At 39.7% G+C, this 12,666-nt stretch overlaps 1 protein-coding gene across 4 annotated transcripts in view; it reads left to right on the top strand.

Annotated features, from left to right (window-relative positions):
• Positions 1–11,802, top strand: part of CAMTA2 (calmodulin binding transcription activator 2) — a 100,590-nt gene extending 88,788 nt beyond the window's left edge. For 2 of the 4 annotated variants that reach the window (XM_063449751.1, XM_063449752.1), the window contains 5 exons: positions 5,991–6,062; positions 7,359–7,379; positions 7,548–7,723; positions 10,176–10,250; positions 10,546–11,802. In XM_063449751.1, the coding sequence (XP_063305821.1) occupies positions 5,991–6,062; positions 7,359–7,379; positions 7,548–7,723; positions 10,176–10,250; positions 10,546–10,609 (408 nt within the window). In that variant the 3' untranslated portion in view covers positions 10,610–11,802. The remainder of the gene's footprint in view (positions 1–5,990; positions 6,063–7,358; positions 7,380–7,547; positions 7,724–10,175; positions 10,251–10,545) is intronic. The other 2 variants (XM_063449754.1, XM_063449753.1) reach the window with 2 other exon arrangements.
• The last annotated feature ends 864 nt before the right edge of the window (positions 11,803–12,666 follow it).

The following is a 12,666-nucleotide window of genomic DNA, read 5'->3' as shown; positions in this document are numbered from 1 at the left end:
TTAGTAACTCAAGGCAGCACAAAGATCTTCAAGTACAGAAGGTGTCTGGGAGGCAGAGCTGCTTTAGATATGTGTATATATATATAGAGTATATATTTCATAATTTTTTTTATTTATTATGTAGACGAATATGTTGAAGATCTTATCTGCTTCCAGTGAAAAACACCTAATATTGTCACTGCGGCTGCATCGGATTACATGATACTTACCCTGCCATTTCCCCATTTTAAAGATTAACTGCAGCCATTCATTTTATGTAGCAGGATCACTTTATATAGGTTCTCCTTCAAGATCCATATTCCACCTCTATAGGTTCTCCGTCAAGATCCATATTCCACCTCTATAGGTTCTCCTTCAAGATCCATATTCCACCTATATAGGTTCTCCGTCAAGATCCATATTCCACCTCTATAGGTTCTCCTTCAAGATCCATATTCCACCTATATAGGTTCTCCTTCAAGATCCATATTCCACCTCTATAGGTTCTCCTTCAAGATCCATATTCCACCTCTATAGGTTCTCCTTCAAGATCCATATTCCACCTCTATAGGTTCTCCTTCAAGATCCATATTCCACCTCTATAGGTTCTCCTTCAAGATCCATATTCCACCTCTATAGGTCTTCCTTCAAGCTCCACATTCCACCTCTATATAGGTTCTCCTACAAGGGACACAGACCACTTCTATGGGGAAACCTATAAGATCCACATTTCTCTTCACCGGACCATAATAGTCTTCTACGTCTATAGTTCTCCTTCAATCAGCTTTATTACAGCTCAGTTATCACCAAACAGAGACCTTCCAATGTAGGCATATGTGTGTTCCGGTGCATGAAATAATCAGTTGGTCACTTTTGGAATTCATTTATATGATTCATAAAGGAGAATGCATTCCACTGACAATATATTCTAATAAGAATGTTGCTCTGGGGGTGTCATGGCGTCCTGGAGGTGCAAACTGAGAACTTCCACATATTTCCTTTGAGCTGGAAATAACAGTGTGAACAATTTGAACAAAGTGCACTCCTATGGAGTATCATAAAACAGATGTCAAGGACCTGAGCCTGCTTAACCCCTTAACGACGAGTGACGGACGAGGTCCGTCACTCAGGGGATTGCCTTAACGACGAGTGACGGACCTCGTCCGTCACCCGTTAAAATTAACCCCAGATCGCCGCAATCGCGGCGATCGTGGGGTTAATGGTGCTCCGGTCTTCCTCTGTATTAGAGGCAGACCGGGAGCACCGGATCGGGCTGTCAGAGTACATGTGCCCGCTCTGACAGCATGCCAGAGCGGGCACATGTGCTCTCTATACTCACCTCCGCCTCCCTGCACTTCCGGGTTCAGTGTGAAGTGCAGGGAGACGGATCAGTGTTGATCCTGCCCCCTGGTGTTAAAAGAATAAAGTTTAATTAAAATCCCACCCCCCTTTACCCCCCCTTTACCCATTTTAATATAAAATTATCCCCTTCCCTGCCAATTGATCACTGACTACAGTGATCAATTGGCAGGGATTACATTTTACTATGATCTGATTTTTTTTTTTTTTAACCCTCAGGGGTTAAATTTATTTTATTAATTAATTTAAATATTTTTAAGTTATAAATTTAGCTAGCTGGGGAGGGTGGAAGTTAGTGGGGAATTGGGGGATTTAGTATTAGGCTAACTAGGGGTTAACGTTAAAAAAAGTTTAAAAATAAGCTTTAAAAAGTAAAAAAATTAAGTTAAAAAAAAGTTTTAATAACGTTTAAGTAAAAAATGTAAAAAATTAACCCCTTCCCTGCCAGTCGATCACTGCCTACAGTGATCAAAATACAGATCACAGTATTATACTGTGATCTATTTTTTTTTAACCCCTGACGATTAACTTTTATTTATTTTTTAACCCTCAGGGGTTAAATTTATTTAATTAACTAATTTAAATATTGTATAATTAAATATTTTGCTAGCTGGGGCGGGTGGGAGTTATGGGAAAATGGGGAATTTACTGTTAGTGTTGCTTACTGCTAGTTAGGGGTTAACATAAAAAAAAGCTTAGAAAAATTTTAAATCTGTAAAAAAAAGTTTTACGAAAGTTTAGGAAACTTTAAAAAAATTAATAAGCAAAACAAAAGTTTAAAAAATAGTTTTAAAAAGTAAAAAAAGTTTTAAAAAGTAAAAAAATACATTTAATAACGCTCATTACCACTACACCTGGTACAAGCTAGCGGAAAAATGATCCCACGCTAAGGTTCAAAATATGCCTTTTAAAATACCCTGGGATGTCTTCTTTAAGAAATGATATGGCTTTATGGGGTATTTGGTTTAGATAGCCTGGTAAAATACTCTAAAATGGGACATGGGCACAGCGTAAAAATGTAAAGTTTGAAAAAAAATGGAATGGCTGTGTCCCAAATGTGCCCCTCCGATGTCCACATATACCTGGCAAAGGTACATACGGGGGTATTTTTGTACTCAGCAGACATAGCTGAGCAACATATGAAGTATTATACAGTGGTAGTACACATAAGGTTTGCAAAACATACTGTGCAAACTCACTTTGTGTGTCAAAAAGGCAGAAAAAACGCTTATTACTACTACACCTGGTACAAGCTAGCGGAAAAATGATCCCACGCTAAGGTTCAAAATATGCCTTTTGAAATACCCTGGGATGTCTTCTTTAAGAAATGGTATGGCTTTATGGGGTATTTGGATTATATAGCCTGGTAAAATACTCTAAAATGGGACATGGGCACAGCGTAAAAATTGAAAGTTGGAAAAAAAAATGGAATGGCTGTGTCCCAAATGTGCCCCTCCGATGTCCACATATACCTGGCAAAGGTACATACGGGGGTATTTTTGTACTCAGCAGACATAGCTGAGCAACATATGAAGTATTATACAGTGGTAGTACACATAAGGTTTGCAAAATATACTGTGCAAACTCACTTTGTGTGTCAAAAAGGCAGAAAAAACGCTTATTACCACTACACCTGGTACAAGCTAGCGGAAAAAGGATCCCACGCTAAGGTTCAAAATATGCCTTTTGAAATACCCTGGGGTGTCTACTTTAAGAAATGGTAGGCCTTTGTGGGGTAGTTTAAATTTAAAACCTGCGAAGATGCTTGGAAATTGCACTTAGGCCCGGCGTCAAAATTCAAAGTTCGGTAAAAACTGATATGGCTTGGTCTCCTATATGGCACTGTAGCTTCACGAAATAGTGCCATAGACATACAATGGGGGTGTCCTTTTACTCAGAAGACTTAGCTGAGCATAATTTGGGGGGTTTGAACTTAGTGGCACATATGAAATATACAAAATGCCCAGCAAAAATGCAATCCGTATGTAAAAAATGCACAAAATTATTTTTTACCACATACTTTGGCATGTAATGGTAAAAAAATGGGGGCATGTTAAGGCACAATATGCACCTTATGAGATACCCTGGGGTGTCTACTTTTACAAATGGTAGGCCTTTGTGGGGTTTTTTTGAACTGTCAAACTGTTATAATACCCCAAATGGAAGCATAGGCTCATTAAATCCGTCTCTCAAAATTCTACTGTGAATACTGAAAAGGACAGGTCTCCTGTGTGGCACTGTAGCTTCACGAAATAGTGCCATAGACATACAATGGGGGTGTCCTTTTACTCAGAAGACTTAGCTGAGCATAATTTGGGGGGTTTGAACTTAGTGGCACATATGAAATATACAAAATGCCCAGCAAAAATGCAATCCGTATGTAAAAAATGCACAAAATTATTTTTTACCACATACTTTGGCATGTAATGGTAAAAAAATGGGGCCATGTTAAGGCACAATATGCACCTTATGAGATACCCTGGGGTGTCTACTTTTACAAATGGTAGGCCTTTGTGGTTTTTTTTTTTTTTGAACAGTCAAGGACAGGTCTCCTATATGGCACTGTAGCTTCACAAAATAGTGCCAAAGACATACAATGGGGGTACCGTTGTACTCAGCAGAAGTAACTGAACACATAATAAAACTTTGTACAGGAATAGCACACACCAACTTTACAAAATACACATGAGAAGTTCTTTGTTATAAGTTTGTGTGCGAAAACCCCCAAAAAAGAGGTTGGCGGTAAAATGGCTACGTAGAAAGTGTCAAAACAACCTTAGGTAAATAGCCTGTGGTGTCTACTTTATATAAATATATACTTTTGTGTGGCAATTTTGTTTTCTTTTATGGCTATAAAGCTTACAAGACAAACATACCAAATTCTAAAATCGCTCCATATTAAAAGTTTATTTTACTCCTTGTGCTTTGTGACCTGTAACTACCAAAAAAAACTTAAAATCCCAGATACATTATATATTCTGTAAATCAGAACAACTAAATGAATTTATTTTTAATTGCTTTCCTTAACCTGCACTAATTAGGCACACATTATTATTGCAAAAACTGTAAAACAAAATCAAAATTTTTCATTTTTTTTGCATTTTTCTGTATTTTTTTTATAATAAATAAGCATGTATATATATATATATATGTTACATCAAATGAAAGCCCTTTCTGTCCTTTAAAAACGGTATATAATATGCGTCGGTGCAATAAATTAGTCAAATGCAAATTGCAGTTGAACGCAAACAGCAAAAAATGCCGTTGTCACAAAGTGAAAGACAAGCTTCTGAAGCTCTGTCCTTAAGGGGTTAATGGTGGATCATGGGGCTCTGAAATGCTTGAAACTATTGGTCACGTTATCTGGCAGTGGAGTATAAACAGATGTTCACAAAGTGCCTGTATTTGGCACAAAACAGGTAGAATTTGATTTTATTGTGCCAGGCCCCTGTTCCCCTCAGCGTGATGGATTAATTAAATACGTATGTATTTAAAGTATCAATTTGGCCAATGTTGTCACTGGGCTTTCCAAATATTCCGTTATTTATCTGCATCAAGCATGTCCTTGATCTAGTAATAAAAGAATCAAGCCAAGCCACAGAGAATAGTACGGCGGTCAGATCAGTGGCAGGCCAGAAAGATGTTAGTAAGTGGTTGGTGACCCCTCAAAGACGTGTACGGCTTGAAAGGAAGTGTCGAAGGATCTGCTGGGATCAAAAAGCAATCCTAATTCTTCTCATATAACTGACTTCTGAAGATTTGTATGTTTGGGATATCTTGCCCTAAATTGTTACAAGTTCATTACGGTCACAGCGTTTGTCCTGTTATTATTGTATTCTCTGTATCTGATCCAATTTCTTATCAAAGCATTATCTCTTCATGTGCAAGAGAGACATACAAAGAGCACACACCATATCCAATTACTCTATATGGATGCCAACACTTGAATGTTTTGGGATAAAACAGGAGGCGTTGGTGAAGCAATACTTATATTTCCATTTTCACCCTCCCACCGGCAACTTAGGTTCGCCGTGAGCAGCTGTTCTCCTGCATCAGGTGATTTCCCTCTTAGAAAATGTATTAAATGTGATCCAACCAAGTCTACCTAGAGAGTGCTAAAACTTAATGATCTGCTTACAATTAACAAATGTCCCAACACTAACTACCTGCTGGGGGGTTATGGGATATGCTCGGCTGCAACTGAAAATCATTGGGAAGGCTGCAATTGGCTGTTAGGTGCTTCCTTCCTAGTTTGGGCGCAGCTAACTGTAGGAATCTCAAAGTTTAAATATCTTTTTTTAATTGTTTTTTTTTTTTTTTTATTCTATATTTTTTTTAAATGTTTTTTAATGTAAAATTCAGGTCAACCCCAACCTATAGCATCATTCATGGAGGAATTCCTGTATGCAATTATTATATTATTTATAGCACATTGTCCGCTTTGTTTAATGCAGCGATGGTTAATATCAGGGAGAGATGTATCAGGGCAAAACCAGGTGCTATTCTAAATAGTAATGTTTGGCGATGCACCTGTTTTGACCTGATACGTCTCCCCAGAATGTCTGACATTGCTCTTTGTTTTATGGAATCTTGTTTATAGCTGTGGTAAAATATTCACCCCTGATTCTTTGATTTTTACACTGTGTTTTTAGGGTCGGCGGTTAAAGGAGCAGCAGGACCTGGCTGCAGCCGTCATTCAGCGCTGTTACCGCAAGTACAAGCAGGTACTGACTCCCTTATGGGGACTGCATCACTTCCCTGCTGAGGACAGTCTGTTAATCTGTCTGAACGCCGTGACTTCATATTTGAGTTTGTTTTGTGGACGTTATTGGAGACATTGCTTTTCCTGACTTTACTTATGACATGAAATTTGTGGGGACTTTGGTCATTACAGGGGACAGTCCTTTACTGGGTCTCTATTACAGGGGACAGTCCTTTACTGGGTCTCTATTACAGGGGACAGTCCTTTACTGGGTCTCTATTACAGGGGACATTCCTTTACTGGGTCTCTATTACAGGGGACAGTCCTTTACTGGGTCTCTATTACAGGGGGCAGTCCTTTACTGGGTCTCTATTACAGGGGACAGTCCTTTACTGGGTCTCTATTACAGGGGACAGTCCTTTACTGGGTCTCTATTACAGGGGACAGTCCTTTACTGGGTCTCTATTACAGGGGGCAGTCCTTTACTGGGTCTCTATTACAGGGGACAGTCCTTTACTGGGTCTCTATTACAGGGGACAGTCCTTTACTGGGTCTCTATTACAGGGGACAGTCCTTTACTGGGTCTCTATTACAGGGGGCAGTCCTTTACCGGGTCTCTATTACAGGGGACAGTCCTTTACTGGGTCTCTATTACAGGGGACAGTCCTTTACTGGGTCTCTATTACAGGCGGCAGTCCTTTACTGGGTCTCTATTACAAGGGACAGTCCTTTACTGGGTCTCTATTACAGGAGGGGTAGTCCGTTATTGGGTCTCTATTACAAGAGAGGTAGTCCGTTATTGGGTCCGTATTACAGGAGGGGTAGTCCTTTATTGGGACTCTATTACAAGAGTTGTAGTCCGTTATTGGGTCCGTATTACAGGAGGGGTAGTCCTTTATTGGGACGTTATTGGGTCTCTATTACAAGATGGGTAGTCCGTTATTGGGTCTCTATTACAAGAGGGGTAATCCGTTATTGGGTCTCTATTACAAGAGAGGTAGTCCGTTATTAGGTCCCTATTACAGGAGGGGTAGTCTTTTATTGGGTCTCTATTACAAGAGGGGTAGTCCGTTATTGGGTCTCTATTACAAGAGAGGTAGTCCATTATTGGGTCTCTATTACAAGAGGGGTAGTTCGTTATTGAACTCATTATTGTAGAAGCCTTTTATTGCATGTTAAAACCCTGGGTTCCTTTCTGTCTCACTGTCCTGTAATGAGCATGATAGTTCAGAGCAGAGAGTAGTAGTAAATGTCTGGCATCTTCTATATTAGCGTGGGATTGTGCTTCCTTACTAACACTTCCCTCTTCTCTTGCTAGCTTACATGGATTGCACTGAAGGTAATTTTGGTATAAGCACTCTAACTACCAAACACTCCTTGCTTGTCACTGTTTCACTGTAGAGGTTAAGATTTCCTTGTGAGATGTGCTCTGTGCTCTAAATTTAAAGATGTGAACGCCATTTTTGTGTAGTTCTTGTTTTGACTCTCTTCCTGTTAAACTCCTCAGTACGCTCTGTACAAGAAGATGACGCAGGCAGCCATCTTAATCCAGTCCAAGTTTCGTAGTTATTATGAACAGAAGCGATTCCAGCAGAGTCGGCGAGCAGCTGTACTAATCCAGCAATGTTACAGGAGTTACCGAGAAGGAGCACGCGAGAGTCCAGCTCTGCAACACCGTATCAAGTGAGCTCCGCTCTGCTACACAGCCATATTAAATAATACACCCCTCTCACACTACAAGCAGAGGGTGTATGACATAGCACTCCCCTCTCACACTACAAACAGAGGGTGGATGACATAGCACTCCCCTCTCACACTACAAACAGAGGGTGTATAACATAGCACTCCCCTCTCACACTACAAACAGAGGGTGTATGACATAGCACTCCCCTCTCACACTACAAACAGAGGGTGTATGACATAGCACTCCCCTCTCACACTACAAGCAGAGGGTGTATGACATAGCACACCCTCTGTTTGTAATGTGAGAGGGAGTGCTATGTCATACACCCTCTGCTTGTAGTGTGAGAGGGGAGTGCTATGTCATACACCCTCCGTTTGTAGTGTGAGAGGGGAGTGCTATGTCATACACCCTCTGTTTGTAGTGTGAGAGGGGAGTGCTATGTTATACACCCTCTGTTTGTAGTGTGAGAGGGGAGTGCTATGTCATCCACCCTCTGTTTGTAGTGTGAGAGGGGAGTGCTATGTCATACACCCTCTGTTTGTAGTGTGAGAGGGGAGTGCTATGTCATACACCCTCTGTTTGTAATGTGAGAGGGAGTGCTATATGACATAGCACTCCCCTCTCACACTACAAACAGAGGGTGTATGACATAGCACTCCCCTCTCACACTACAAACAGAGGGTGCATGACATAGCACTCCCTCTCACATTACAAACAGAGGGTGTATGCCATAGCACTCCCTCTCACACTACAAACAGAGGGTGTATAACATAGCACTCCCTCTCACACTACAAACAGAGGGTGTATGACATAGCACTCCCATCTCACACTACAAACAGAGGGTGTATGACATAGCACTCCCTCTCACACTACAAACAGAGGGTGTATGACATAGCACACCCTCTGTTTGTAATGTGAGAGGGAGTGCTATGTCATACACCCTCTGCTTGTAGTGTGAGAGGGGAGTGCTATGTCATACACCCTCTGTTTGTAGTGTGAGAGGGGAGTGCTATGTCATACACCCTCTGTTTGTAGTGTGAGAGGGGAGTGCTATGTTATACACCCTCTGTTTGTAGTGTGAGAGGGGAGTGCTATGTCATCCACCCTCTGTTTGTAGTGTGAGAGGGGAGTGCTATGTCATACACCCTCTGTTTGTAGTGTGAGAGGGGAGTGCTATGTCATACACCCTCTGTTTGTAGTGTGAGAGGGGAGTGCTATGTCATACACCCTCTGTTTGTAATGTGAGAGGGAGTGCTATATGACATAGCACTCCCCTCTCACACTACAAACAGAGGGTGCATGACATAGCACTCCCTCTCACATTACAAACAGAGGGTGTATGCCATAGCACTCCCTCTCACACTACAAACAGAGGGTGTATAACATAGCACTCCCTCTCACACTACAAACAGAGGGTGTATGACATAGCACTCCCCTCTCACACTACAAACAGAGGGTGTATGACATAGCACTCCCTCTCACACTACAAACAGAGGGTGTATGACATAGCACTCCCCTTTCACACTACAAACAGAGGGTGTATGACATAGCACTCCCCTTTCACACTACAGAGGGTGTATGACATAGCACTCCCCTCTCACACTACAAACAGAGGGTGTATGACATAGCACTCCCCTCTCACACTACAAACAGAGGGTGTATTACATAGCACTCCCTCTCACACTACAAACAGAGGATGTATGACATAGCACTCCCTCTCACACTACAAACAGAGGGTGTATGACATAGCACTCCCCTCTCACTCTACAAACAGAGGGTGCGCGGGCTGTATGACATAGCACTCTCCTCTCACATTATTAACATGGGGTGCGCGGGTTGTATGACATAGCACTCCCTCTCACACTACACACATTTTCTATAATAGGGAATCCTGACAGCATATTATATTATTATACTCTGCACAGCCTGTTAACAGCAGCATGAGATTGAGATCTCCCTCTCTCCTGCTACATTTTATCATTACAGCCTGTCACGGTATGATTCGTTCCTGTGCAATCAATCACCCTCTGTGATCTGCATGCAGGGAGGCTAGATCGGGGTCTCCTTCACACTGGAGAATCACCCGCTGACGTTACTGGACATTACCTTCACTTTAAGCACTGCACACAGCTCATCTATCAGCTTAATGAGCTGGAGAGATCCCCAGATCCCCGCAGCATTAGCAGGGATTTTACCCTTGCTTGCTCTAAACTGAAGAATGTACAATTATCTTAAAAGTATGTCCATTTGGCTGCAGGAGTGCAAGATATATATATCAGATAGTAAAGCGTATGGGCAGTGTATTAAGAGAATACTCCTGAGATGGCTGCACCATTACCCTGACATTTATCGTGTACACACATTATTTCATATAATGTGAAATTATAAAAAAAATATTTTCAGCTAACACAGCTGCCTTCATTAATATTAATATCCTCTATCTGTTCACAGGGGGTCCTTCCTAACCAAGAAACAGGACCAAGCAGCCCGTAAAATCATGCGTTTCCTGCGGCGCTGCCGGCACAGGTAACATACCAGTAGTGCACACTTGACATAAGAGCAGAATGTTTTTGTTTGTAGGTGTCGGTGAAGGAACCGTGTCGGCATGCAAGAGATGTGCACTGTCAGATGCTGGAATCTGAGAGAATCTGTCTGTCAGGAGAGAATTGTGAGCTTTTTCGCAGGATGCGATGTATGCGTGTGTTTGTATAAACTCTGCAGCTTTAACAAGGCATTTTGTAAAATAACTGATTTTGTTTTGTTTTTTATCTCCTTCTCTTCTCCCTCCCCCCCCCACCAACCCCATGCCATTTTGTTTCAGAATGAAGGAGATGAAGCAGAGCCGTGATCTCGAGTGTTTACAGAAGAGGGGACTGACCAATTAACCCTGCACACCCTACCCTGCTCACTGTCCCTCATTGCCAAGCATGCTGCTGTCTAATCTGCAGAGTATCTCTGTACACTGGCTGCTGTAAGGTGCAGCAAGAATGGATCCCACTGCACCCACCACATCTGGTTATGAATGTGTTTGTGTGAAAGTATGTATTCCTATGAATGTTTCTGTGTGTCACTGTGTGCATACTTCTTTGCATATAGACCCTGGTACACAGTGGTATGTCCGGTGGTGTGTTCTAATAGTGCGGCGATATCATCAATCTCGGGGGACACTGCTAATCATTCACTCATACCTCTTAATGGCCTGTTCCTTGTGCCACTATGTGATGTCAGTGTGTGTGTATCTACACAAATCAAGGTATACCGCTCTGTGTGACATTTTTACTCATGTGTTCCAATCCTTTCTATATATTATACAGACATACACATGACATGTTCATTAACACACACACACACACACAAATATATACACACAGTGTATGTTTTTCATTTACATGACTATAAATTCTGATGTGTATATTAATTTCTGTGTGTTAATACGCACATCTATAGTCGTGCCTGTGTGTATATGTAATATATAAGATCCCCACTCGTAGTGTGCATGAGGAGGTGTGTATATAATTGCATGTCTATGTATATATGTGTGAATGCATAAAGGTTTGTGTTTTGCTCTGCGAGTATGTATGTGTGTGTACTACACACATCTATAGACATACCCAGAACTGTGTGTATATACACATTATATATATTTATATATTTCTGTATATTTGTGGCAAAAGACACGTGAGCATCACACTCAGGCAGCTGGACTATTTATTTATTTCACTGGTATCATTTCATGCACTTTGTTACTAAGCGTTAATACATATATATGTGCGGATATTGATAAATCGATGCATATTTTTTCGTGTGTTTGCGAGTGTATATATATATATATATATTACACTCACACACATACATATTAACATGCACACAAATATATGTCTTCATATACATATCTGTAAATTGGGATATTTTTTTACCATTGCAAAATGTTTTATGTGTTAGGCTGTTTTATTTTCTTCATATTTTCAAATGTTCTATTTTTTGTACAGCTATTCATTAGACATCCTTGTGTATTCTGTCCTGAATATTGGGTATGGGGTTAGCTTTTAATAATCCCAGATACACCTTTTTAACTATATAGATATACAATGGATATATAGCATTATTATTTACTTAACCACACAAATCATATTTCAAATCTCACGTATTGGAAATGAAAAAAAATATGAAAAATGTAAATTTGCTGAGAAGCACATAAAAGGGGTAGCCAACAAAGCGTAAAGATTAAAAAAAGAAAAATGTCAAAAGATGTCCTTCAAGAACCTATTTAAGAAAAAATAAGAATATGTTTATTGAATAAATATATATAGATTTAAAAGTATTTAAAAAAAAAATTATATTGAAAATCTAATTCCCTCACATTTTGTTCCTCCCTTTGAGACCTGTGAAATTGCATCAGTCCCAGAGACCAAATAATGACTTTTCTTGTTTGTGTAAATTGTATTTTTAATACATTTTCTTGTTTTTAAATTATTTTCATTCTGTCGGTTTACATAAATTCACATTAGTATTTCTTGGATGTTATGAATGCATCATTTTATAAATGTATATATTTTATGCATGGTCTTATTTTGTTTTCTCAACATGTGGCTTTTTCCCCCTCGTTTTTAAAATATTTTATGAAAAAATGCTGATGGAAAATTAGTGAAGTAATAACTTGTGTCAATAATTTTCTGAGATTAAAATAAAGATTATTTAGCCAAAGAAAAGGTAATCTACGACGTGCTAAAAATACGAGGACAGATTTAAATTTTTGTTTTCTTTTATTATTATTTTTTTTTTTTAAATGAGGAAAAAAATGTTATTAAAACACTAATATAAATTAAAAGAAGAAATATTTAAGAACTAAACGGTGAAAAATAAAAAAGAAAAATTGTTTGTTTTTTTTTGTTTGTTTTGCATGATGAATACTGTAAATATTGTAATATAAAATTTTCTGACA

The sequence above is a fragment of the Pelobates fuscus genome, chromosome 3, assembly GCF_036172605.1.
Source record: "Pelobates fuscus isolate aPelFus1 chromosome 3, aPelFus1.pri, whole genome shotgun sequence".
NCBI classification, from domain to species: Eukaryota; Metazoa; Chordata; class Amphibia; order Anura; family Pelobatidae; genus Pelobates; species Pelobates fuscus.
Note: the sequence above shows the minus strand (reverse complement) of the source record. Positions and strands in the feature narration are given on the sequence as shown.